This window comes from Balaenoptera borealis (genome assembly GCF_965194805.1).
Source record: "Balaenoptera borealis genome assembly, chromosome: 9".
Classification (NCBI taxonomy): domain Eukaryota; kingdom Metazoa; phylum Chordata; class Mammalia; order Artiodactyla; family Balaenopteridae; genus Balaenoptera; species Balaenoptera borealis.
Window position 1 is genome coordinate 10,032,431 of NC_138873.1, and position 27,359 is coordinate 10,059,789.

The 27,359-nt window shown below is 44.5% G+C and overlaps 3 protein-coding genes across 4 annotated transcripts in view; 2 read left to right on the forward strand and 1 right to left on the reverse strand.

Annotated features, from left to right (window-relative positions):
• Positions 1-18,052, forward strand: part of TMEM242 (transmembrane protein 242) — a 48,305-nt gene extending 30,253 nt beyond the window's left edge. Inside the window, exon 4 of the mRNA XM_082404681.1 lies at positions 16,661-18,052. Coding sequence (XP_082260807.1) covers positions 16,661-16,759 — 99 coding nt within the window. The 3' untranslated portion in view covers positions 16,760-18,052. The remainder of the gene's footprint in view (positions 1-16,660) is intronic.
• Positions 1,039-15,806, forward strand: LOC309634476 (L-lactate dehydrogenase A-like 6B). Its single transcript, XM_082404627.1, has one exon. The coding sequence runs from the start codon at positions 2,376-2,378 to the stop codon at positions 3,519-3,521; it is 1,146 nt and encodes a 381-aa protein (XP_082260753.1). The 5' UTR covers positions 1,039-2,375; the 3' UTR covers positions 3,522-15,806.
• Positions 17,344-27,359, reverse strand: part of LOC309634485 (uncharacterized protein) — a 28,863-nt gene continuing 18,847 nt past the window's right edge. Inside the window, exons 1-2 of one of the 2 annotated variants that reach the window (XM_082404663.1) lie at positions 23,287-23,713; positions 17,344-20,353 (exon numbers count right to left, since the gene is read on the reverse strand). In XM_082404663.1, the coding sequence (XP_082260789.1) occupies positions 20,210-20,353; positions 23,287-23,565 (423 nt within the window). In that variant the 5' untranslated portion in view covers positions 23,566-23,713 and the 3' untranslated portion in view covers positions 17,344-20,209. Of the gene's footprint in view, positions 20,354-23,286; positions 23,714-27,359 lie in introns of those variants that run through there. The other variant, XM_082404662.1, reaches the window with a different exon arrangement.

Here is a 27,359-nt window from a genome sequence, read left to right on the forward strand (position 1 = left end):
CCTTGGGAGATTGTAGAAGACTTAGGAGAGCATGGAATATTTGAACTGGACTCCTAGATGGAAAAAGGGCAGGGGGAGCTGGGGATGAGAGTCCAGGTGGAAGGAATAGAGTGACTTAGTTTACAACCATTCTTGGTCCAGATGCTTGCTAGTCATCTTTATTTCCTGCTTCCTCCCTCCTAAGTGGTGTAACCAAAAGTATTATGGCATAATCCTGCCATCAGCTATAATATTATACTGAATTTTGAATAGATCATTTGAATTAGGTTTTCCATTCAAAAGGAATAATGAGGCACCTAAGATAGAAGGTCAGTAGGGAGCTGGCTAGCTATAGTTGGCTTTCCACATCTTTGGGTAGACCTAAGTCATCTGTTCATCTTTTTTAGTTCTTTCCTTCTTATCTCAAGACTTATTGTAAATAAAAGGCTGCTTTGTTTGAGATATTTTTATTTTGGAGAGTGTTATTTTTCTCAAAATTGATTTAGTGTGGCTAAGGGGAAAAACTGAAGAGGCAGCTGTCATAGTGATGGTATTTCTGAAGAGGTTCAAACTCTAGAAAGAAAATTACTGTAGAAAAAAGCCATCTAACTAAGAGTCTTTTATGTCCTTGAATTTCATCCTCAAGAACACTTATAAGAAAAATGACTTGACTGGTCAAAGGAATCATTGTAGGAAAAAGGTGAGAACAGGCATCAGGTTAAAACATTTCAAGCTATGACTGGGATAAAAGAAAGAATAAGATGTCAGCCACCATTAAATAAAGATCATTTAAAGGATTCTCCTTTTTAATTTGACAAATGGTGACCATAAATCTGACCACCAGGGTGGAGAGAACGCATGTATGTGGTGCTCTTACCATTTTGTGTGTCACGGAGCTTGTACTGTACCATCTAAACAGGGTGCCAGCAAGTCCCACTGAAACAGGATTGCAGGATCTCCACTGTTGCCACACTTTTCTCACCTCTCACCGACTCCTTTGCTTATTGTTGCCCTCTTCCTGGACTGCAGCTCAGTGGCAGAAAGAATGAGAATAGCTTCTCAAGTCCTGAATATAAAATATTCATTTTGTCAAGATTTGGTATTCTAAAATGGAATATATATGTATACACACACACACACACACACACACACATATATATACATATACACACAATTTTTTTTTCTGCCTGTGAGGAGGCTGCATGTACCAAGAGCTCTGTTAGGAGAGAACATACTGCTTTCTTGGAATGAGGAAAGCTTTGAGGAATCATTACATGGTCAGAATTCTGTTTATATAAGTGAGGAGAAAGTACTATTATTTTTGTTTGGACTTTCATAGTTTATTGGTTACCCTTAGTTTTAAGGGTATATATATATGTGTGTGTGTACATATATATATGTGTGTGTGTGTATATATATATATATATAAAACATATATGTATCAGATGTAAAGTTTTTATTTCCTTAGAAATTTGAAAGGACATTCATAATACTGACCAGAAAAATGCAGAGGAAAGTAAGGTATACTGATGCCATATTGTACTAGCTAATATTTTACTACTTTAATCAATAATCTGGTTTGTGCAGTTGGTCAAAATTTGCCATTTTAAGGACATAGAAGGTATATCTTCATGCTAACATTAGGCTACATCATCATCATCTTTCTACTTGAGAAGTCGTTTTTGATCAGGACTCTCAATTAGGAGCGTTCCTTTGTCATGACTGTTTGACTAGCTCACAGTCGGCTGCTGCCCCTTGTCGTCAGGATCCTGCGACTTCCGCAGTTACGGTCGTGACTGGCATAAAGGCAGCGGAAGCCTTTCCAAATGTAAGGTTCTCGAACTGGATACAACGGGAAACAGGAGTCCCACTTTTCCAACGGATGCAGGGAAATGGTTCAGGAGGCCATTGGGAGACAAAGGATACGCACCTGGTTATTCCTGGCAGGGATACAGTTAAGAAAATTTAACCTTGTTTTCATCTGTACTTAATGGAAATGTTTTTACTTGGCATATGTAGTGAAAACAGAAAATCAGTAATCCCAAGGATCTGGGTTGGCTCATTATACATGCTAAGTAGTGGAGAGAATTCGAGTTCTTAAAATTTTAACTCCAGGATTCATTTGCGAGAGGAGCCCTTACACGTCGTCGTCCGTCCCCACCCCCCCCAATCAGATCGGACCTGCAGTACTTTGCGGAGGCCCGTTTGAGGCCACGAGAGCTGGGCCCGGCTTGCGCAGCCGCAGTAGCAGGCCGCGTCCAGCGGTCCCGGCCTTTTGCAGCCGCAGTAACGGCCTGAGCAAACGGCCAACGGGCACAGCTCTCCGCCTTTGAGCTTGTCAGGCTGCCCGCTGCCTTCTTCCTATCTCTCTTCCTTCACCTCTCCAGTGAGTAGCCATGAGCTGGGCTGTGGGAATGCTGCGGGCCAGCCAGAGAGCGGGCGCTGTGAGAGCGAATTGCCTGTGCCCGGGAATGGAGCTGAGTGCCCACCAGCCGGCAGGCGTCGCCCGCAGGGGCTCCTGGCCCATCGCCCCCGCGTGCAAGATGGCTACGGTCAAGTGTGAGCTTATGAAGAATTTCCCCTCAGAGGAGCCCGTTCGTTGCAATAAGATCTCCATTGTAGGAACTGGATCGGTTGGCATGGCCTGTGCTGTCAGCATCCTGCTAAAAGGCCTGAGTGATGAACTTGCCTTGGTGGATGTTGATGGAGGCAGACTGAAGGGTGAGACAATGGACCTTCAACATGGCAGCCCTTTCGTGAGAATGCCCAATATTATTTCCAGCGAGGATTACCTGGTCACCGCAAACTCCAACCTCGTGATTATCACAGCAGGTGCACGCCAGGAAAAAGGAGAAACACGCCTTAATTTAGTCCAGCGAAATTTGGCCATCTTTAAGTTAATGATTTCCAGTATTGTTCAGTACAGTCCTCGCTGCAAACTGATTGTTGTTTCCAATCCAGTGGATATCTTAACTTACGTAGCCTGGAAGTTGAGTGAATTTCCCCCAAACCGTATTATTGGAAGTGGTTGTAATCTGGACACTGCCCGTTTCCGTTTCTTGATCGGGCAGAGGCTCGGTATCCATTCTGAAAGCTGTCATGGGTGGATCCTTGGAGAGCATGGAGACTCAAGTGTTCCTGTGTGGAGTGGAGTGAACATCGCCGGTGTCCCTCTGAAGGATCTGGACGTAGATATAGGAACTGATAAAGATCCTGAGCAGTGGAAAAATGTGCACAAAGATGTGGTTGCTAGTGCCTATGAGATTATTAAAATGAAAGGTTATACTTCTTGGGCCATTGGCCTGTCTGTAGCTGACTTAACAGAGAGTATTGTGAAGAATCTTAGGAGAGTGCATCCCGTTTCCACCAGGATTAAGGGTCTCTATGGAATAAGTGAAGACGTATTCCTCAGTGTTCCTTGTATCCTGGGAGGGAGTGGTATTACCGACCTTATAAAAGTAAAGTTGGCCCCTGAAGAAGAGGCCCATCTGCAGAAGAGTGCAAAAACACTTTGGGAAATTCAAAAGGAGCTTAAGTTTTAAAGTTGTTTAAAACTACCATTCTGAAGTTATTGAAGAAAAGAGAGTAGTTATGGAGTTGTGTATGTCCAATTTTTGAATAAACTTGAATTCCTAAAAGTTGGAAACAGGGAAGGGGGTGGAGTGACTCCCCTGTTTATTTAGCCCCACCCCCAGCTCTTTTATTTAGCATCCAGATGCTGGATTATACTTTTTTTTTTTAAACAATTCCTAAGTGACTGCATCAAAGAAGGTGTTTTTGTACCACTGATGTACCAGTCCTTGCCCTGTGTATGTGTGTGTGTATAGTTGCCAGTTGTCCCCAAAAATGTAGGATGCAGGTGTTTGTTGTGTTACAGAAATTCTGATTCTTTTCATTAAGTACAGGTTCATTCTTTTGTTCTGGGTAACTTATACCTATGTTCATTTATATACTGTTTTTTTGAAGTTGTAACTTCTTATACAATGTGAAAATAAACGTATACACAGAAGCATTTTCTGTAATGGAGCCATCAGCTGTCTTCATTGCCCTATGACAGCCTATCAGCCAGGCTTTCAAAAAGGCATCGTATAATGGGAGCTGGAAGCAGGTCCTGTGTGTGGCTTGCGTGTGTGTGCATGCTCATGTATATGTACCAGTGAAGCAGGATCATTAAGTAAAAAATGAAAATAATAGTGATTTAGTTGGTAGCTATTATAAAGTATTTAATGCAGTAAAGTATAAAGCTTTAGAAAGAGACAGAGGTGGTAACAGTTACTAAAAATAAAGTCGGACTGAAATAATTTTAGAACTGCCTCTGAGAACCTGACCTCTTAGCACATTAAATCAAGAAGCACATTATAAATTGTTCCTATTGAGCTGAGTCTTACCTGCAGAGTGTGCCCTGGCCCTAAGACACTCCAGGGTCATCTCTGTTGCTCAGTTTACTTCACATTAACAGAAAGCTTTTGCCTTTGAATTGTGCCCTGTTAATCATTGTCATAAAATTTGGCCATTTTAATGAGTACTTCAGGGATTGTGTTTCTCAGAAAGTTACATGTTCGCTTTTTATTCCTAAATCAATTGACTTTACTACAGATTCTATACTGTATGGATGTGATACAGTGAAGGTTTAGAGAAAGTAAAGATGCTCGTCTGACCTTTATCTAAATAATGGTACTAATAACTTAGGAAATGAGAATCTTAGCCTTCCTATGCAATTGAATATTAAATAAATTATATGTTTATGTTCAAACATATCTCAGGTTTGATGTGGCTATCAATAGGCCTAATCAAAATTGAAACGTACTAGCATCTGCTTGCTTTGTTTTTTGTTTGTTTGTTTTTTTGGCTGCATTGGGTATTCGTTGCTGCACACGGGCTTTTCTCTAGTTGTGGCGAGTGGGGGCTACTCTTCGTTGTGGTGCACGGGCTCAGTAGTTGTGGCTCGCGGGCTCTAGAGCGCAGACTCCGTAGCTGTGGCGCACGGGCTTAGCTGCTCCACGGCATGTGGGATCTTCCCGGACCAGGGCTCGAACCCGTGTCCCCTGCATTGGCAGGCGGATTCTTAACCACTGAGCCACCAGGGAAGCCCCTAGCATCTACCTTCTAAATTAAGCCACTCCTGCTTAGTTCAGTTTTATCAAGTAGACATAGGACAGTGATCCACCCCCAAAAACTGACCCTTTACTTAACCATGCTGATCAGAGCTCCCCTACTATTTCATTGAAAATATCAAAATGTTCTGATTACCCAGGAAGCTGTGTCATATTATGGGATTAATCGATGTGATGAGCTCCATGAAGGTGGGAAGAGTGGTGGTTTGATTGTTCCAGGTGGTTCTAAAACCTTTTTAAGCTTAATTGCACCAAGTTTCTCTTCCCCTTTGTCCAGCCCTTGAATTTTTATTCAGCCATGTTTCAGCCAAATTTAATGTAATATTGAAGGAGATCAGAGCCTGCCTTATGTCTGTTTTGTAATTCTCTTCACCAGCTACTTCAGTCAGGATAAGCTGGGTTATACTATAGTAAAAAATAATCTCCAACTGTGTGGCTTAAAATAACCAAGGTTTATTTCTCTCCTAAAATTCACTGGGTTTACACAACTTTCTAGGGAAGCTGCCCTCCACAGGCTGGCTTCATACCTCAAGTTTCTTTGATCTTGAGGCACCACTGCAGCAGCACAGGTTTCCATGATTGCTATGGAAAGGGAAGAGAGGCCTGGAGAATTGAACACTTGCAATTATGTGCTTCCACCTTGGAAGTGACACACATCTCTCTTCCTCATGTTTCATTAGCCAGAATTAGTTAGATGGTTACCTAACTTCAAGAGGGTAGAGAAGTAAAACCCCCTGTATCTAGAAGCAGATGAGTACTGGCTATCAGTGAGCATTGGTAATAATCTGCCATATAGCATTCTCAATAACATGGTCACCATTGCAAGAGATACATATTATAGGCTTTTTAAGTCATTTTTATTGAAAGCTGGCATATGAGTAGAGGTTGTAGAGGTGCCCTGTCTTTCCAGGTCACAGAACCAGGGTGGTTGTGGGGAAAGAGCCTGGATATCAGTCAGGCAATTGTACTCATAAACCAGATCACCATGGGTGGGTTAACCTCTCTGACCTCTGGTTTCTCATATGTAAAGTGGTGGTCCTCATTTCTGCCACACAGAATTGTGAAGACTAAATAAAAGCCTACTGCTTGGTATGGTGTCTGGCATATAGGTGATCTCAAATGGCAGACATTGTTATTCCTGTTCAGGGAACATTTATAGTCTTATTCTGTTTTATGAAGAAGCTGTATTTCCAGGTTCTTCAGAATTACCATTGGCACAGTAATTATTGACATATCCAAAGGCTTTCTCGTCAGTAGGTCTTATAAAGCGTTCATTATTCTAACCTCAGCACCGAGGCTGGCAGCAGTCCTGCACCTGCAAGTGAGAAAACTGAAGCTAAATGAGCTAGTCAATGGCAAAGACATTTTAAAACTTGAAGCTTTTAATTCCAATAGCTGTCTATTTATTAGAATAGATGCTGTAAGGGTTTTCTCAAATTAAATTGGGGGCATAGCCTCAGCTTTTAAGTAATTTTTCAGCACACTATGTATTAGACCAAAAGTTTTCGTGCTGTTTTTTTCCTTGCCAAGACATGCATGGTAAATGTACAGCACATCCCATGTTTCACTCCTGGCATACCGGCTAAATCGCCCTTCAAAAAGCTGTTGAGGTGTGAATGAGAGTAGTAAACATTATTGGAGATATGATCTTGAATCTATTTTAATATCTAAAAAGTCAATCAGAATGTCCATGTTAGTGACAAATTACTTGTAATACATTTTCCAGTTGTCGTAACACTCTTTGAGAACTGCTGCTTTGGAGAGTGGTAGTTTCTGATAATATTACAACCCAGCACTGTTGGACACAAACATTGGGACTTAAGGATGAGGTTCTTGGAGCAGTGGGCTCATTGCCTAGGGAGTGCCATTTGTGTCTTAGTCTTTGTGGAGAGCAGCCCCTGGAGTTGTGCAGTACAGAGTGGCCCTGTTCAGAAGGGTAGGTTTGTGGTCCATAATCATGGAAAAATTCTCCCTGGTCAGAGATGAAAGAGGAAAGAGGAGGACTGCAGGGAAGAGGTCCCAGAGTTTGGAAAATGCTTCAGAATAAAGCTGAGTTGCTAGATAGAGACTCAAGTTCCCAGAATGCCCCATCTTCACCAAACTTTTGAGGTGTTAGGGTAGGGGGATGGTTCTGTGGCAATAGCTGTAATTATTATTGTGGAATTCAGTACATTTATTTTATAACGATTTTTGCTTAAATGTACTCAATCCCTAAATCTTTTGTCAAGCACATTTTTAAGCAGGGGAATGTTCTGTTGGCCTGTACTAGAGTATCACTGATAAGACCAGCACTTCTGATCTGCATATCAGCAATTGAAACAAGTGGAAAAAACTGAAGGTTTTCGTTTACTACCCATATACTATAAATAGTATAAGCTTAAAAACTTTCTATGAGCCCTACTGTTGAAAGCAACTTGAGGCCCTGTTTATAAGGAGGGTGTAAGTAAAGACTCTGGGTTTCCATTCCCACAGCTATAAAATAAAAAAAATTTTTTTCATTGAAGTATAGTTGATGTACAATATTATATAAGTAACAGGTGTACAATATAGTGATTTGTAATTTTTCAAGGTTATACTCCATTTATAGTTATAAAATATTGGCCATATACCCTGTGTTGTAGAATATATCCTTGTAGCTTATTTTGTACATAATAGTTTGCACCTCTTAATCCCCTACCCTTATATTGCTCCTCCCCCCTTCCCTCTCCCCAGTGGTAACCACTGGTTTGTTCTCTGTATCTGAGTCTGTTTTCTTTTTTGTTATATTCACTAGTTTGTTGTATTTTTTAGATTCCACATATAAGTGATATCATACAGTATTTGTCTTTCTCTGTCAGACTTATTTCACTTAGCATAATGCCCTCAAAGTCCATCCATGTTGTTGCAAATGGCAAAATTTCATTCCTTTTTATGACTGATTAATATTACATTGTATATATATATACCACATCATGTTTATCCAGTCATCTGTTGATGGACACTTAGGTTGCTTCCATATCTTGGCAATTGTAAATAATGCTGCTATGAACATTGGAGTGCATGTATCTTTTCAAATTAATGTTTTTGTTTTTTTCAGATATATACCCAGGAATGGAATTGCTGGGTTATATGATTGTTCTATTTTCAGTTTTTTGAGAAACCGCCATACTTTTTTCCACAGTGGCTACACAAATTTACATTCTCACCAACAGAGTACAAGGGTTCCCTTTTCTCCGCATCCTTGCCAACATTTGTTATTTGTGTCCTTTTTGAGGATAGCCATTCTGACAGGTGTGAAGTGGTATCTCATTGTAGTTTGATTTGCATTCCCTGATGATTAGGGATGTTGAGCATCTTTTCATGTGCCTGTTGGCCATCTGCATGTCCTTTTGAAAAAATGTCTATTTAGTTCTTCTGCCCATTTTTTAATTGGGTTGTTTGTTTTTTTTAAATTTTGAGTTGTATGAGCTGTTGATATTTGTTGGATATTAACCCTGCATCGGTCATATTATTTGCAAATATCTTCTCCCATTCAGTAGGTTGTCTTTTCGTTTTGTTGATGGTTTCCTTTGTTGTACAAAACCTTTTAAGTTTAACTGGGTCTCATTTGTTTATTTTTGCTTTCATTTCCTTTGCTTCAGGAGAGAGATCCAAAAATATATTGCTATAATTTATGTCAAAGAATGTTCTGCCTGTGTTTGCCTCTAGGAGTTTTATAGTTTCCAGTCTTACACTTAGGTCTTTAATCCATTTTAAAATTTTTGTGTGTGGTGTTAGAGAATGTTCTAATTTCATTCTTTTACTTGTAGCTGTCCAATTTTCCCAGCACCACTTATTGAAGAGGCTGTCTTTTCTCCACTGTATATTTTGCTTCCTTTGTTATAGATTAATTGACCATAGGTGCATGGGTTTATTTCTGGGCTCTCTGCTCCATTGATCTATGTGTCTGTTTTTGTATCAGTACCATACTGTTTTAATTACTGTAGCTTTGTAGTATAGTCTGAAGACAGGGAGTGTGATTCTTCCAGCTCTGTTCTTCTTTCTGAAGATTGCTTTGGCTATGTGAGATCCTTTGTGTTTCCATACAAATTTTAAAGTTATTTGTTCAAGTTCTGTGAAAAAAATGCCATTGGTATCTTGATAGGGATTGCACTCAGTCTGTAGATTGCCTTGTGTAGTATGGTCATTTTAACAATATTAACTCTTGCAACCCATGAACATGGTGTATCTTTCCATCTGTTGGTGTTGTCTTCGGTTTCTTTCATCACTGCCGTAGTTTTCCAAGTACAGGTCTTTTACCTTCTTAGGTAGGTTTATTCATTGGTATTTTATTCTTTTTGATGCAGTGGTAAATGGGATTGTTTCCTCAGTTTCTCTTTCTGATAGTTCATTGTTAGTGTATAGAAATGCAACAGATTTCTGTATATTAATTTTGTATCCTGCAACTTTACCAGATTCATTGATGAGCTCTAGTAGTTTGCTGGTGGCATCTGTAGGATTTTTTTTTATTTATAGTATCATGTCATCTACAAACAGTGACAGTTTTACTTCTTCCTTTCCAATTTGTATTCTTTTTATTTCTTTTTCCCCTCTGATTGCTGTGGCTAGGACTTACAGTACTATGTTGAATAAAAGTGGTGAGAGTGGACATCCTTGTCTTGCTCCTGATCTTAGAGGAAATACTTTCAGCTTTTCACCTGGGGTTTTTTGTTTGTTTGTTTTTGTTTGTTTTTTGTTTTGGCTCTATTTCATTTATTTCTGCTCTGATCTTTATGATTTATTTCCTTCTACTAACTTTGGGTTTTGTTTGTTCTTCTTTCTCTAGTTCCTTTTGGTGTAAGGTTAGGTTATTTATTTGATATTTTTCTTGTTTCCTAAGGTAAGCTATATCACTATAAACTTCCCTCTTAGAACTGCATTTGCTGCATCCCATAGGTTTTGGATCATTGTGTTTTAGTATTCATTTATGTCTAGGTATTTTTTAATTTACTTTTGATTTCTTCAGTGATCCATTGGTTGTTTAGTGTTTGGTTGTTTAGTAGCATATCGTTTAGGCTCCACGTGTTTTTGTTTTCTGCAGTTTTTTTCTTGTAGTTGATTTCTAGTATCATAGTGTTCATATCGGAAAAGATGATTGAAATCATTTCAACTTTCTTAAATTTACCAGGGCCTGTTTTGTGGAAACGTGATCTATCCTGGAGATAGATCTATCCCAATCCATGTGCACTTTAAAGGAATGTGTATTCTGCTGCTTTTGGATGGAATGTTGTGTATATCAATTAAGTTCATCTGGTCTAATGTGTCATTTAAGGCTAGTGTTTCCTTATTGATTTTCTGTCTAGATGATCTGTCCATTGATGTAAGTGGGGTGTTAAAGTCCCCTATTATTGTGTTACTCTCAGTTTCTCCCTTTATGTCTGTTAATATTTGCTTTATGTGTTTAAGTGCTCCTATGTTGGGTGCATATATATTTACAATTGTTATATCTTTTTCTTGGACTGATCCCTTGATCATTATGCAGTGTCCTTCTTTGTCTCTTGTAACAGCCTTTATTTCAAAGTCTATTTTGTCTGATATAAGTATTGCTACCCTGGTTTTCTTTTGATTTCTATTTGCATGGAATACCTTTTTTCACCCCCTCACTTTCAGTCTGTGTGTCTTCAGATCTCTTGTAGGCAGCATGTATATGGGTCTTGTTTTTGTATCCATTCAGGCACTCTGTTTTTTAACTGGAACACTTCCATTTACATTTAAGGTAATTATTGATATGTATGTTCTTTTGACATTTTGTTAATTATTTGGAAGTTGCTTTTGTAAGTCATCAAGTCACAAAAGAACAAAAGAAGGGAAAAAAAAAGACCATCTTTAGTGTTACGTTTGGATTCCTTTTTGTGTATGTGTATATCTATTATAGATAATTTGGTTTTTGGTTACCATGAGGTTTTTATATAGTGAGATACATATATATACATAGTTGTTTTATATATATATGTATATATATAGTTGTTTATATATATATATATAATATACGTATTACATATATATTTGTTTTAAGTTGCTGATCTCTTAATTTCAAATGCATTTTAATAACCCTGCATTTCTACTCTCCTCCCCTCACAATTACTGTTTTTGATATCATATTTTACATCTAATTGTTTTGTGTATCCCTTAACTGCTTATTGTGAATATAGATGATTTTACTACTTTTGTTTTTTAACCTTCCTACTAGCTTTGTGTGTGGATGACTTCCTACCTTTATGGCATGTTTGCCTTTACCATTGAGCTTTTCATTTTGTAATTTTCATGTTTCTAGTTGTGGCATTTTCTTTTTCACTTAGAGAAGTTCCTTTAACATTTCCTGTAAAGCTGGTTTGGTGGTGCTGAACTCTTTTAGCTTTTGCTTGTCTGTAAAGCTTTTGATCTCTCTATCAAATCTACACAAGAGTCTTGCTGGGTAGAGTATTCTTGGCTGTAGGTTTTTCCCTTTCATCACTTTAAATATATGGTGTCACTCTTTTCTGGCCTGCAGAGTTTCTGCTGAAGAGTCAGCGGATAGCCTTATGGGAGTTCCCTTGTATGTTATTTGTTGCTTTTCCCTTGCTGTTTTTAATAGTTTCTCTTTACCTTTAATTTTTGCCATTTTAATTATGTGTCTTGGTATGTTTCTCTTTGGGTTTATCCTTTATGGGACTCTCTGGATGTCTATGGCTGTTTACTTTCCCAGGTCAGGGAAGTTCTCAGCTATTATGTCTTCAAATATGTTCTCAGCCCCTTTCTCTCTCTCTTTTCCTTCAGGGACCCCTATAATGTAAATATTAGCGTGTGACTGGGGGATTTTTGCAGAAACTAACGCCTGTGGCCAGCAATTTTTATTTTGGCTGGCCAAAAAGTAATTATTATTTCACTAACACTTTGCGGGTTATTACATTCAGTAGTTAGACCTGACACACCTGTAAAGTCTTCTAATTTTCATGAAATATTGTCTTCAGTCCACTCTTTTGTAGTAGCAAAGGAGCATTCTCCAGCACCATGAGTTTTATTTTCACTTTCTGTATCAGAATCAATCACTAAGGTTTTTTGTCTTTTTTTGGTCTTATATTCACATCATCTGAATCAGAACTGTATTCTGAAGAACTATCATCTTCTGAGACACCAGTCGATATATGTCGCTAGGACAGTCAGAGAAAGTATCTGCATAAAATTCACCAAAAAATTCTTCTTCACTCAAAATTTCATGATGCATCATTTTTGAAAATTTTACATTTGTAATATACACAGGGTTGGCACAAAAACCTAACGGAGCAAAATGTGAATGATAACAACAATCATAAGTTGTATAATGAACCTTGATCAATTTTAAGCTCTAACAAACAGCTTCGCACAGTGATGTTAATTGTATCACTCTCTAAAAACATACTGATACGTCTCTGGTCAGTAATGCATTCAACTGCCTTCATTTCTTTTCATTCTTTTTTGTGTTCAGCATCAGTTATTTCCACTACTCTGTCTTTTCTGTCTTCCAGCTCACTGATCTGTTCCTCTGTATCATTTAGTCTACTGTTGATTCCTTCTAGTGTATTTTTCATTTCGGTTATTGTATTCCTCATCTCTGTCTGGTGGTTCTTTATTTTCTCTTTGTTAAAAACTTCTGACTTCTTGCTCTAGACATCCATTCTTCTCCCGAGTTCTCTGTTCGTCTTAACGATCACTACACCCTGAACACTTTCTTGGGTAGATTGCCTGTCTCCACTTCACTTCATTCTTCTTCTGGGGTTTTACCTTGTTCCTTTGTCTGGAGCATGTTCCTCTGTCACCTCATTTTGCCTGTTTTGTTTGTTTTGTTTTTTTGTTTTAATGTATATGGTAGGTTAGTTACGTTTCCCGACCTTGGATAAGTGGCCTTCTGTAGGAGACACCCTGTGTCCCAGCAACACAATCCCCTCTTATCACCCAAGCCATATGCTCTAGGAGTTCCCCCTATGGTTGGTCCTTCTCTTGTGACAGGCTGACTGTGGGGGTGGTCTGGTAGGTTTGGTTGGCCCCCAGTCCAGTTAGTTGCCAGACCCTGCCTTGTGCGGAAGCTGCTGACTGCTGGTTTACAGGGCCAGGTCATGAGGCAGCTGACTGCAGAACCTCAGGGGGCCCTGGGGCTAGTGCTGGCTCACTGGTGTGTGGAGTCAGGGTCCAGCAGATTCTGGGGCTGTTGTCTGCCCACTGGTGGATGAAGCCAGGTCCTGGCATTAATGCTAGACTACTGGCAGGCAGAGCCTGGTCCTGGAGTCTGGTTACAGGGCCCAAGGGTCTTAGAGCTGGTGTCAGATCGCTGGTTGGGTGGGGGTGTTCCTGACCCAGTTGGGTCCAGGGTCCAGGGTGTCCCAAAGCTTGTGTTGGCCTGCTGGTGGGGAGGCTGGTCCAGAGGCTAGGGCAGGCTTCCTGGAGGGCTGGGGCAGGCCCAGGAGATTCTGGAGCTGATGCCTTCCCAACTGGTAGGTGGGGCTGGGTCTTGGACCCTCTGGTGGACAGGGTCATGTCTAAAGGCAGCTGGGCTCACAAGGTCTTAAGGCAACTGTCTGCTGATGGGTGGGGCTGTGTCCCCAACCCAGTTAGTTGCTTGGCCTGAGGCATCCCAGCACTGGGTCAGGTCTTGGCACTAATGAGCTAGAGGGAGGATTCCACAATGACACCCACCAGCACCAGTGTCCAAGTGGTAGGAGGAGCTCCCAAGAATGGCTGCCACCAGTGTCTGTGTCCCCAAGGTGAGCTGCAGTTGCCTTCTGCCTCTCCAGGAGACTCTCTCCAAGACCAGCAGGTAGGTCTGACCCAGGCTCCTACCAAATTACTGCCTTTGTCCTGGATCCCAGGACATGTGAGATTTTGTGTGTGCCCTTTAAGAGTGAAGTCTCTATTTCCCTAGTCCTCTGGGACTCCTGAAATTAAGCCCCACTGACATTCAAAGCCAAATTCTCTGGGGGCTCGTCTTCCCAGTGCAGGACCCCCAGGCTAGGGAGCCCGACATGGGCCTCAGAACTCTCACTTCTGTGGGAGAACCTATGCAGTGTAATTATTCTCTAGCCTGTGGGTCACCCACTTGGGGATATGGGACTTAACTGTAGTACCAGGCCACCATTCCTACCCGTCTCATTGTGGTTCCTTCTTTACGTCTTTTGTTGTAGAAGATCTTTTCTGGTAGGTTCTGATCTTTTCGTCCATGGTTGTTTTGCACTTAGTTGTGATTTTGGTGTGCTCATGAGAGGAGGTGAGCTCAAGGTCCTTCTTCTCTGCCATGTTGACTGAACTCCTCCACAGCTGTATAATTAAAGAGGACTAAATGGTGTTCTTTATCCCACTTGTCTCCCTTCCTTCACCTTGCTCTGAAGCCTGTCTGTTCCTAGTTGGCTATTTTTCAGATATGATTCCTTCTAGTGGTCCAGTTACTCACTTATGACCCTGGGAAACAAATAAATAATACTTGGGAAATTAGAGGAAAGAAAAAAAATGGGGCCAAGAGGAGGAAATGGGAACACAAGCCCCCATGCTGAAGTGGAGCAGCCACTCGGCACTCTCCTACCCAGGCCTCATGTGAGTGTCCCAGCCTCTGCCTTCTCAGCGACTGACCTTGTTCCAGATTCCTGAGAAGGTGGGATGGTAAATGATTCTGTTCATGTCCTGGCTGTCTGATACCCCACTGGAAACCTCTGTCATTAGGCTTAGTTGTAACAGATGTTCAACCAGAAAGGTGAAGGGAAAGAACCAAGCAGCACGTTGCAGATCCTGGCCAGAGATGTCTTTCAACTGAGAAAGCCCATGCAAGATTCTTCAAGGGGGGGGTGCTCTTGGGATTTTGGACAAAGCAGTTCTTTTTGTTGGCCACCCTAGACATTTAGCACCACCCCACGTCCCCACACACCCCCAATGCAAACAGTAATCCGCTGTGATTGTGACAGCCAAATTGTCAGGATTCTCTACTCAAGAACTGCTATTTAGAACTACATTTCCAGTCAGGGATACAGTACTGCCTTTAGTTGAAAACCTTTCATCACACTACATACTAGAGAGCTGCATGGAAGAGGGGGTTAGGGAGAGACACACATGTCGTGGATGTGTGTGTGTGTGTGTGTGTGTGTGTGTGTGTCTTCAAGACTGGTGTGTGAGACCCAAACACAGAGATGATGGGCATGGACCTCCTCCAGACTACATATGATGGATAACCTTATATGTCTTCCAGTATCAGAATATTTAAACCGAAATGATATAACTATAAATTAATGCTTTTGACAAACATACCACAATATTCATATCCATATGACCTTTGTCCTTGGAACACAGTACATTTTGATGATGCTGTAGTGACAACAGCTGATAGAAATTGAGCGCTACCAGGTGCTGTGCTTTACGTACATTATCTCACTTAATCCTCACAGCTCTGTAAGCAGGTAATTATCTCCATTGTGCACACATGGAAACTACCCCTTAGAGAGAATAAGCAGATTTCCCAAGCAGTGGAGTTGGGCTTTGAACAGAGAGGCGTATCTGATACCAGGGTCTGTGCTAAAATGGTGCTACAGTGACTGGAATAAATGACTAGGAATTTACAAGTCCCAACAGGATGCACCACCTGACTTTGGAAACACTACAAGGATTCAGCTTCAAATTGAAATAAGTAAGCATCAAGATAAAAAAAGAAAAAAAAAATACTAGCCGACTCTCAAAAATCACTCCAAGAATGACTTACATTTTGCTGTGAGTCCAGGGTGCTTCACAAATCTGACTGAGGAGATCTGTATCCTTGGGAAATAATGGTTGGGATATGGCTGATGAGAACACTGCAGTGCCCTGCTGTAGTGCTTCTGAAATACTGTCTTCAGAACAGGACCATGTGAGTGAAAAGAATGAATCAAAGAGTGTGGATCTAGTATTATCTCAGGTAAAGATTATCCACCTCCCATAAATTAGTGTTCCCCTCGCTCAGGGTGGTGTGCACTTAGGTGGAGCTGACACTACATGTCAAGATCTTCCAACGTCCTGCTCTGACTCTCGGATTCCAAATCACCCTCTGCTGAGAAAACCTCTACATAGATTTTTCAACACTGTCTGGCACATAAAAACATTCTACTCTATCTGCCATTCATTGATTCCTTCTTTATTTACCCCCTACTAAGTTACTTCTCCCCACTCCTTCCCTCTGGCCCCCAAATTCTTTAAGTTTGAATGGCTTCAGTATGTTTATTGAGATAGAAATCCCATTCTCAGCTGCATCTTTATATATGAAGCCCAACAGCACATACCATTCTTCTGGTAGGAAATAAATGTCATTGAGGGTTGACAATTTAGAGCATGTTGCCTTCCAGATTTAGAGTGGAGTTTTATGTTATTTAAGGCCCAGTAGACTTACACTTGGAAAGAGGAAAGAGGAATGTCTCATTGTCTTTCAAGGCAGCGAGGACAGTCTTTACCTTTTGTTGGTCTTCCTTTGCCCGGTATCCACAGCAATGACGTATCCGTCGGTCAGCAACAGGGTACGTCTCTAATTGCTTTGGCTCTTTTCCCCATCTTTTAACATCTGATGACTGATTTTTTTCATCTTTCAGATAAAAGACTTTCGAAGTAAAATGCAATCAATATTTCCAGCAATTCCCAAGAACTCTGAATCGGCTGTTGAATGGGAGGAAGCATTGAAATCCAAATGAGATGAGCATGGTGGGTGAAGTCCAGAACGATTGTTACGGGAAAAGCTGGCTTTGGAGATGTCACAACAGCAAAGGGACTCGACAGATTTCTCCTCAGGAACACGTGCAGGTTGTTGAGTGAACCTGTGGGGTGGATGGCATTCAGTGTCCTCATAGAAGGCCGACAGTCATTTCTGTGTGCTGTACTTTACAACTGATTTGGTTATGTTCATATGGGGGTGGGGCGGGTGTTGGAGGGAGGGCAAAGTTTTCTCAAAGTTAGGAAGACTATTTAAAAATAATTATGTGGATACCTTCTCTATGTGGAGGAAATCCCAGGGGAAATACTTTTATGACTGTAACAGTTGAAACCAAGTTTTTTACCTGAAAAAAAAATTATAATGTATGATGGAAAATCTTTATAAACAGACTCCTAACAGCAGTAGTACCTCAATGTCTAATTAAATAAGTTTCAACAGCCTTTCTTGTCCGTATGTGGCTGTCAGAACTTGGAGGACTTGCTCCGGTTAGGCAGACTCCAAAGTGACGGGTTAATGGGTGAATCCTGCCCATCAGGCAGTGGGTGTGGCTCTCTTGTCCTGAACACAGTCTTTGATTTGTATATGCTAGTCATTTACCTGACAGCCTCACCTTAGGCCCTGTAAATTCTCAGACAAGAAGCCGGTAACAGATTATGATAACTTGAAAGGATAATCATGCGAAAATAGTGATATTATGGGTATAAAATGTACTTTTTTGACAAGTTGGTTCTGGGTCCCTAAACACTGACTGACAGTTTATAGCTTTATTTCAGTTGTCTGTCAATATAAAAATAGTCCAATTATCACCTATCTTAACAAATATTTTTAACCAAAAAGATACCTGAGAACTGAGTCTCAGGTAAATTAAAATTTTAAGAAAAGTACTTTAACATGTCAGTATGACCAGAAAATTAACCTCTGGTTGAATATCATTGTGTATTTTCTTTATAATTGCTTAGGCTCTAATTAGCAATCAGTTTTAAAAAGTACATTTGAAATTTATCTGTTAAAATGAAACCTTTTAGTGTTAAGAAAAAGTTTTAAATGAAATGTCAAGTGCCTAACGTAACATTTTTCTCTGGACTGTGTTATCCTGTTAAAATTGCTGTATTGTTAATTAAACAGGTGTAATCAGCACCTGGGATTCATATGTAACCTGTTTAAAATCCAAGACTAAAAGAAAAGGATTGTGAAATTTATCTCAGGGTATGTGGAGTAGCAAAAACTCTTCACCCGCCTTTCATTTTTAACTAAATCTCTGCTAACAACAAAATATCTCTAGTCTTTGAATGCAATGAAGGAAGGAAATCGGGAGGAAAACTGAACAGGTTTTTGTCCCTATTATGAGTCTGAGTCTAGGTGGGTGGTGGCTGTGCCACTGGAAGCCTAAAGGAAGGAATGTTTGAGTGCATGTTTGTGTGACGTGCCTAAGGTTTGCAGAACCCTTCCCATATGCGTCTGTTGTCCTTGAGGGATGGCGGGGGACCCCCATAAGAATGATGGTGAATCACCTGCTGAGGAAAGGTTGATGGGGACAGATTCCCTAGAACAGGTACCAAGCATAGGTTCCAGTTGCATTTTAAAAGCCAAAATGAAGTAACAAAGATGAAAGTTAAAAGAAAAGCAATATGTATGACTGACTAAAGTGATTTTTTTCTACAGTCAGAACTCAGATATCAGAAGATGTAGTCATTTGTCTATTCCTTTTATACCAGAGGCATATTGTTAAACTGGTTAATGGAAAGGAAAAGTGTTTAACAGATAATGTTACTCTTTATGTGAAGTACCATCTGTGTACTGAGTTCTGAATGTTCCTGGATATGGAAGAGAGGAAATGTTATGGAATTTCAAGTTTGCCTCCTTCGCTGTCTTCATCTTGGGTAGAGTATGACAAACATAATCACATTTATCTCCTGAAGCATAAAGAGTTTTAATCACCCTATCATCAACCAGGATGACATTTTTCACAGACTTAAAAAGGAATAGAACAGACATTATCTTGCCATAAGCAATCCATTTCATAGAGGCTGGGCACTAGAAGTTTGTTAAAGGATGGGTAACACAAGCCATTTCCATTTCACGTGTAAGCCACCGTTGTTAAGGCAGCTCCCGTAAGAACGCTGCTTACACTGGTTGAACGTTAAGCTTTAGAGTCTTGGCGCCAAGCTGTTGGAGAAAGCAGCGTGGAGCATATAGAGAGACCGTGGTGGGCAGGGGGCGACTTCCAGGGCCTCAGGATTCATTCAAGGGGAAAAACAAACACCTATTCTGGTAGGTTCTTGCTGCCCTGTAAAAACGTATCCATGGGCGGCTGCTGTTTTCAGAGTCAAGAAAATAGTTTCTGAACAAACTGGGAATGAAAAATAGGGCACAAGACGCCCGGCGGCCTGTCTCTACAAGAAACAAGGATCCTAATGACGGGAGAGACAGCAAGCCGCTGCCCAGGCCCCGCAGAGCCGAGGTGTGACCGCAGGTGACCCTCCTCCCTCCAACGCACTGACGCAGGCTGACGCTGGAAAAAACCTGCCTCAGCTGCTCGGGCAAAAGGGGGCACCTGATCACCTCGCTTGTCGTACATTCTGCTTAGTCTCACGGATAGTGTGGGACTCGGCTTGCAAATTAATCCTTATACCCTAAGAGGAACGTAAAAGAAATGAAGGGGGGGGGGAGGGTGGTGGGGAAAGCCCATGGGGATAAAGCTAATTAAAATTCACTGACTTTAGCAATTTCACTTGGGGCAAAATTTAATCTCTCCTAGGTTTGGTTCTGTATCTTCTTTAAAACAAACATTTAAGTACAAATGAAAATCAGCCAGGGAAAATATAAAATTTCTCCAAATAGTTAAATTTCTCATGAAAGTTAGCAAAATACACATTTTTATAGAATTTTATCAAGTGCAAGTGAGATGTTTTTCCTTTCTGCCGAGTCACTGAGTTATATATCAAGTATTTGGGTTTCTGTGTTGGTGTTATCAGGATTAATTATCAAAGGCTGTGCTTTTGTGAGTCTAGAAGAGGAAAGGAAGCATCTCCCGCAAGCAGTGACATTAATCTTGTAACAATGAGTGAGGCTGTTAGCAGATTTTGTCTGACGGCAGATGACTCAGTTTTGGAGAAAATGATAGTAGCACAGTTATCAAGAAGCACGCAGAGTTCAACTTCTCTGCCCAAGTACTAGTGGAGTGATTCAGGACCTTAATTTATATTTCTTACATAAGCTAGGTGAGGCCTTTTGCCTTTGGTGAGGCAAGATCACTTACTAAAAAAGAAAACAAAACCATAGTAAAAAAACAAACACAAACAAAAAACAAGATTCCGTATAAACGTTCTTAATGACAGAGGGTAAAAGCCATTCGTAATGAACTCCCCTAAGAATCTAAATTAGGCAACCCAAGGAAGCTTGGCACATTGACAGAACACCTGCTACCTGCTCACCTGAGAACGCTCCAGAAATTCATCCTCACGCTGCCCTGACGCCCCAGGCATAGAGCGGAGTGTAGGTCTGCAGCCCAGCAGAGAACACCGCAGGACACAGCCAGGGGGCTGCCTGGAACTCCAGCACGAGGGCCCGCTGTCTGCAGAGAACAAGTGGACACAGCTGAGCATAAAAGCTTGCATTTGACGTTCTCCACGGAGCTTGCTGAACTCTGCAGAGTCCCTGGGCTCTGCCAACTGGGGTGATGGGAGGGTGTTTATTTTTATTATTTTATTACTACTGGTTGTCTTCTCCAACTGTCCCTGTTGGAAGCGCTGTTTCCCTTCGCTTCCTACTGTGAGCGAAGCCCAAAAGGTAGACATCCTCATCTGGACGACCTGGGCGCTTACCAGTGGCGGACGGTCACAGCCCCCGTCACCGCCACCACCTTTGCCTGTATCCTTCCACCTCCCTTCAGTCCACAGTGGCCACAGCTAGCTACAGATCCTTCAGCTGGGACAGAGTTTACAAAACTAAGAAAATGCTAGTAGTAAATCTCATGCAAAGCTAAAATAAGACCCTGTTAAAAAATAAGAACGATTGAGGAAACCCTTTCCTCTGAGCTTGCTCTTATGCCAGCCCTGATTCTCTTTTCATAGATTCTTATTACGAATGACTGTAGTAAAATATCTGTGGAAACAGCACTCTATCAAGTCTTCCAACTCCCTGTTTAAAGGGAGACTTTTCTTCGACATAGTAATGATGAGACAGGTTCTACTATGGTGGCCAAGAATGCAGGGAGATGGGCTCCCTGTGCCTTGTTCAGGCTCATGCAGAGTTGGAGGTGGATGGCACTTCAACCTGCAGGATGGGGCTCCGACCCAACAAATCCGTTTTCCCTGTGCCTCTTCAATTCCCCTGGGAATTGTCCACATTTGACGTCTCTGATACGCCTACGAATAATGAGTTGGGGGTGGAATCCAGATTCTTCTCAGGAGTGCATTTGCTTTAACTTTTCAATATTACTGAAGGAGCAGGGAGGGAAGGGCTGGGTTAAAACACAGGGTCAGGCGACACCTTAGAGAAACACCTACATCCCTGACAGGGAAGCAGGCATTCATCCTTGCGTAGTTTCTTCGGGTTCAGGATTAAGCCCTTAGTAAATATAGGGAGGGAGGGAAGGAGGAAGTGAGAGAAAGAGGGAGAAAGGAAAAGAAGGAAGGAGATGGGAGGGAATGGGAAGGGATGGAGAGAAAGAAGGAAGGAAGGGAGGAAAGGAAGGGGGAGGGAGGGCAGAGGGAGGACCAGTTGAAGGAGGGAGAGAAGAAAGTGGGAGCAGGGGCTTCCTCACTGGGAAGAGGGTCCACGTGTCCAGGACCACACATCCAGCTCCTGGAGAAACTGACACTTGCCTTCTCATCCATGCAGACCACATCTACCTCAGCCACCAACACACGGGAGAATAAAAGCACATCAGAATGATGAAAAATTAGTTTCTGAAGTGAGCCCTGGGCCCCTGCTGGGGTTTCTAACTCCCAGTCCTATCACTAGATAGTCCAAAAACTAAAAATTTAAAGCAAGATCCTAACGCATTCACCAACTCTGAGTTGCCGAGCAGCAACAGAGAAGAAGATCTGGAAGAACAAGTACTACTCGGGGTGACCTCATGTCTGGCCAAGTCTCGCTGTGTAGCACCTGTTCAGGCACCCAGAGGTATGACTGGGGAGCATTCGCCCTGAAAACAAATGATCTCAAAAAAAAATCCCTGCCACTTCTCACTTCACTTTAGAAACCTCACTCTCTTCCCATTTGTTGGTAATGCCATCTAGAAATAAGGCTCCTTCCTCCTCTCTGGGGTGAAGAGTTTTATTTTGTAGCCAGAGCCCCTGAGTTGAGGTTCTCAGAGTCCTGAGAGCAGGAAGGGCACAGAACACCTTGGGCTCGGTCACCCGGGCGCAGCACTGTTCACTGAAGAAATCAGGCGGAAACCAACCCACCATTCACTTCCCTGTGAACCTAATATGCCCTGGAAAGAAGTCCAATAATTCTACCTAATCTACCCAATTTGTGCCTTTGATGTAAGCTTCGGCAGTACATCTGACTTTTTGGCTAGTCGCTAAATCGTTCTGAGCGCACGTTAATTACCCAGCATGACAAACGCGCGGGTCAGCTGGTTTTCCTGGGCTGTGTGCGCCGGGAGGCGCAGGAGTTATTAGAAAAGTTCGGGCCGCGGGTTAATATCATCCCTTCCGGCATCAATGTGTAATGCCACACCCCGTGCCTGGGCTTTAAGAACTGAAATTAAAAACAGCTCTCTCAAATACACGACAGGCTGACAGTCTTACGGCCCTGAACTGTCCTGACCGGGGGCAATGACTATTCTCTGCGGCTCCAAACTTCTAAATCACCCGCTCATAGTAGCTGCTCAGCAGCCCAAGAGCTACTCCACCCACGTCACATCCAGTGGTGGTCAGTGGCAGGGCGGGCCAGAGACAGCGCCTTCGCTAGATGGCAGCACCCCTGAGCTAAGTGGAGCACGGGAGGTGGGGAGCTCTGAGTGCCGCATGTGTTTGCTCTGCCCCAGAAAGCATTCCTAAAATCACCCGGCAACTTCAGGTGCATCCGCTAAACACGAAGCGCCCTACCTCGGTAGCAGCCGTTGCTGCGGGGCGGCCCACGCGCTCCCCCTGAGCTGCCCCCTCCTCTCCATGTCCCTCTCTGCTTTATTCCGTGGTGGCCAGAGGATGCTGGCACACCTCCCTCTTGGCCTCGGTCTTCTGAATCACCTACACTTTCTCCAGCTCCTTGTCTTCCAGATCCTCCTCCTCCTCCTCCACCAACACCCGGAGAAGCAAGATCCTGCTCCTAAGCAGAGGAACACTTAGTCCAACCCGAGGGAAGTCCTCCCAGTCTCCCGGCTGGCAGAAGGTCAAGGCGGGGCGTCCCGGTCCTGGGGCTCTCGAGGACGCCCCGTGTTTCTCTGGGTGCTGTGCACCTGGGCCTGCGCCGAGCTCTCCAGGGGAGACTAAGTGAGCAGCATACCCGCAGGCGCGCCAGCCCCGGCCTTTACTTTTCCTCTCCCACAACACGGACCTGTGGACGAGCGAGTCTGCGACGCCCTGTGTCCCGCTCAGTTCCGTTACCTCCTCGTAGGCGGTGCCAGCGGTCTGCCAGCCACCTCGCTCTTCTCTCTGCAGGTGACTGGATTTGTTCTCGACGGGTAGTCTGCTCTTCGGAGGCCTGTGTGCTGGGCCCCCGGGCGCGGGGCATGAGCTCCGTCCAGCGCCCCGCTTCCTGGCCTGGGTGGTCAGGCCCCAAACCTCGTCCTTGTTCCCGGTCAGTCCCCAGGAGTCTCTTCAGCACCACCGTCATGCGCCGATAAACATTTTCTCCGCAGCTAAAACTCCTTTACAAGCCCCGTGATCAAGCTTTAAAGCTTTCTTCGCAGTCACACAGCGCCCGGGTAGGCGGGCTGTCCTCTGGGAAGGGGTTTCCAGGGGCCGCTGGTGGCGGGAGGGGAGCCCTGAGTCCCTTCGCTTCCTGCTCCTCCCCCCCCCCCGTCCCCCCACCCCCACCCCAGGCTCCTCCAGCCTCCCGGCCTCAACCCCAAACCTAGCCCCTCCGCTTCCAGCAGGGACGACTTTGGGCAAATGACCCACGCAGGCCCGCTGTCTCCGTCTCTAAAATGGGCACAAGAACTCCCAAGTCCGTTGTTGGGAGGGTGAAATGCCGCAGGCGGCAGCCAGCTCCCGAGACCTCGGCCCGCAGGCGGGCGCAGTGGATTGACGCTAGCGAGCCCCGACGCCCTCCCGCGTACGCCCTACTCACCCCGCCGCCGCCGGCTCCTCCAGGGCCCGGGCCTCCGGCTCCTGCGCACCTTTTACCGGCCACCCAGCGGGTGGGAGGCCCACGGGCCTGGGCTTCACAGGCCACACCTGCTGGAGAGCCAGATACTGCGGGGACGGGCCCCCTCCAGCCCAGCGCAGCCCTGACAGCTCAGACCACTGGGCATCTAAGGGGGGACAGAGGGAGCCTCGGTGCCCCAGGCGAGGGCGCACAGGGCCTATAGGTACACCCCAGGGGGCAAAGGAGCGCTTCTGCACCTCGGCGCTCTGCCGAGACCCTGGTTCTCAAACCGCAATCAGCCCGAATGAGAATCACCCGCATCACTTGAGAAAACACAGGCCCCGGCCCCGCCCACGGCTTCGAGTCAAAGGTCTGGGGCGGGGCCCGAGAATCCGCCTTTCTACCGAGCTCCCCGGGTCGCTGACGCCGCTGGTGCAGGGACCACAGGCTGAGAACCGCGGCCCTACTCCGTGTCTACCTCCGATGACGGCGCTCGGGACAAAAGGTGTCACAGGGTAGCATCTCTGTTAAACAACCTTCTCAGGCTTCTGTGAAAGCCAGAGTTCTACACTTCCGGATTATGCTTTCTCCCGAGTGAGAAATACGCCTGTCCCCTGGGCTGTCACCCTCCAAGGCCCACTCGCCACCCTCCCCTCTCTCGTCACCGCCAGTTCACTTTCCCCGGCAGGCAGCCGGGAGGAAGGCGCACCTCCGCTCCCTGACCTCGCCGGGGGGCACACGAGCCCCAGGAACGCACAGAGCCCCGCACAGGGCCTCGTTCAGAAACGAGCAGTGGCCACTGGACGCGTCCGACCCGGCTCAGTCCCCAAGCTGTTTCCTGGGCAGGGAGACGAGGTGACAGTAAACGTCAGCTTGACGAGAGTTCTTCCCCGCAGACCTGCGAGAACAGCCTGGAAGGGGCAGAGGGGAGAGCCTGGGAGCCGGGTGGAGAGGAGCCGGGGGAGGAGGGCTCGCAGGAGGCCTGGCGGGGAGGGAAGGGAGTCCGTTCATAGAAAGCCGTGGCTGACCCGTGAGAAGCTGGGATTTCACCTCTAAGCAGTGGGAAGTCCATGGAGTTTTCTGAGCCGGTGACATTATGAAACAGGCATATCCTTTTTTTTCCCCAAGATTTATTTAGTATTTATTTCTGGCTGTGTTGGGTCTTAGTTGCGGCATGCGGGATCTTTCTTTGCCGCGCGCGGGCTTCTCCCTGGTTGTGGCATGCGGGTTTTCACTCTCTAGTTGTGGCGCGTGGGCGCTGTAATTTGCAACACGAGGGCTCTCTAGTTGAGGCGCACAAGCTCAGTAGTTGTGATGCGCGGGCTTAGTTGCCCCAAGGCATGTGGGATCTTAGTTCCCTGACCAGGGATTGAACCCGCGTCCCCTGCATTGGAAGGCGGATTCTTTGCCACTGGACCACTAGGGATGTCCCGGCATTTCCTTTCAATCATTCATTCATTTGAGGCACAATCATTAAGTGCCCGGTAGGTGCTGGGGAGACACGATGGTGATTAGAGAGCCCCTCCTTGAAGCACTGACAGTTTGCTGGGGTGGGGGGGGGGGAGGTTCTTTTGACCGTGAAGGCTGGACTGGAGGGAGAGCCCGTGGCCTGACCCAGGGTGGCCTTTGCTCTCCCTCAGCCTGGGCCCTACCCTGCACTGCCAGGACCCTGCTTGCACACACATGTGGACAACCAGATGACACCTGGTGCCCCACTAGCCGCCCCTCGCTGCTCCTCGGGCCCAGGGGTGTGAACACCAGCAGCGCAGGCCTCTCTCGAGAGGACAGACCCTGGGAGGAGGCCAGGGCCAGGTGGGTCCCCTTTTGCAGTCCAGGTCCCCCCATCCAAGCCAGGTCCTCTTGCAGCCGTGCACTGAACCTGCCCCTCTACCCTCAGGCTGCAGAGCTGGACCCTCCTGTCACCTTCCCGCAGAGGCCCTTGTCACCGAGCTGCCAGGCTGCTCGGCACTAAGTTTAACCTTGAGTTACAGTCCGTTTATCTCCTTCTTCACATCCTCCTCCTCCTGCATGAGTTTCCAACTTTCTAGTCCCATTTTAGCAACCCTGTTGTGCACTTGTCTTTCACTGGAAGCAGCCTAAAACCCTTTTCAGAAGCTGACAGGGTATAAGTTATAAAAATTAATACCGCTGAAATCTTCCCATTGTCACTCTCTTATTTCTGGACTTACCCGAAGTCCTGACTTGGAGTCTGTGATAAGTTCAACAAAAAACATTTTATGCATGGAGACATTTTAAAATTTCTATTTCTGTGAAAGACCCTGGGCTGCTATAATTCTGGACTCACAACTGAGAACTTTTCCAGGGAAATCGGCTTGTAAACATTGTTACTTCGCATAATGACTGCTTGCATTACCTCACCTAAATCTGAACAGGTATTGCTTAAAATCGGGGGACTATTTTTAGCTAGCTGAGGACATTCCCGTCTTCTCTGGGCCCTTTGAACGTGAGGTGTGACCCCTCCCTCAGCCACAGTCTGGTTCTTCCGGCGATGACCCTGGTTATTCACCCTGGTTGGGTCTCCTGCCTCTCCCTGTGACCTCCCCCCAAGCCCACCTGGGCTCACCTGGGGAGATGGGACTTTCCTCATCTTCTGGGCCACATGAGCAAAGCAACTGCCACTTGCAGAGGCAACACTGATCCTAATTGTGGGTCAAATTTTGAGCTAAGAATAGTCGTCTTAAAAAGAATCTGCATAACTAAATTCATAAAGTGCTGGCAAAAGTCACAGCTCCAGAGAGGTTGGCCATGTGGCATGATTCTCACCGTGAACAGCATCACCACAACCATTTACATATATATGCATCTATGTACATGCAGTTATCCCTGGCTGCTGAGGTTCCTGTGATTTTGATAATCTTCTTTACACTCTTTTGCAGAGATTTTTTTTTTTCAGTGACCATGGATCACTCTTCGAACTAGAAAAAAAAAAGGAGCTTTTAAAATAATTTTGAGAATAAGAAAACATTGCCTACTGTATACTGGTTGATCTAAACCCCCAGACAGTCCTCAAGTCCAGTTCCCAGGAGGGGAAGCAGAAATGCCCCGACTCCCTCTCCAGAATCACAGCCCTACCTCCCGAAGCCTGTCTCCATCCTGGCTCCTGCCTGCCTGGCGCCTCTCAGATTAGATTAGGTCATCAGGATCTCTCCACGTTCTCTCTGCCTCTGGAGTGAAGCCCAAGCTCCCCTCTGGACTTTCCCGCCCACACCCCAACATGACCGATACGGGTTGAATCATGTACAGCCCCCCAAGGCACACCCAAGTCCTAACCCAATACCCGAGAAGGTGCCTTTATTTGG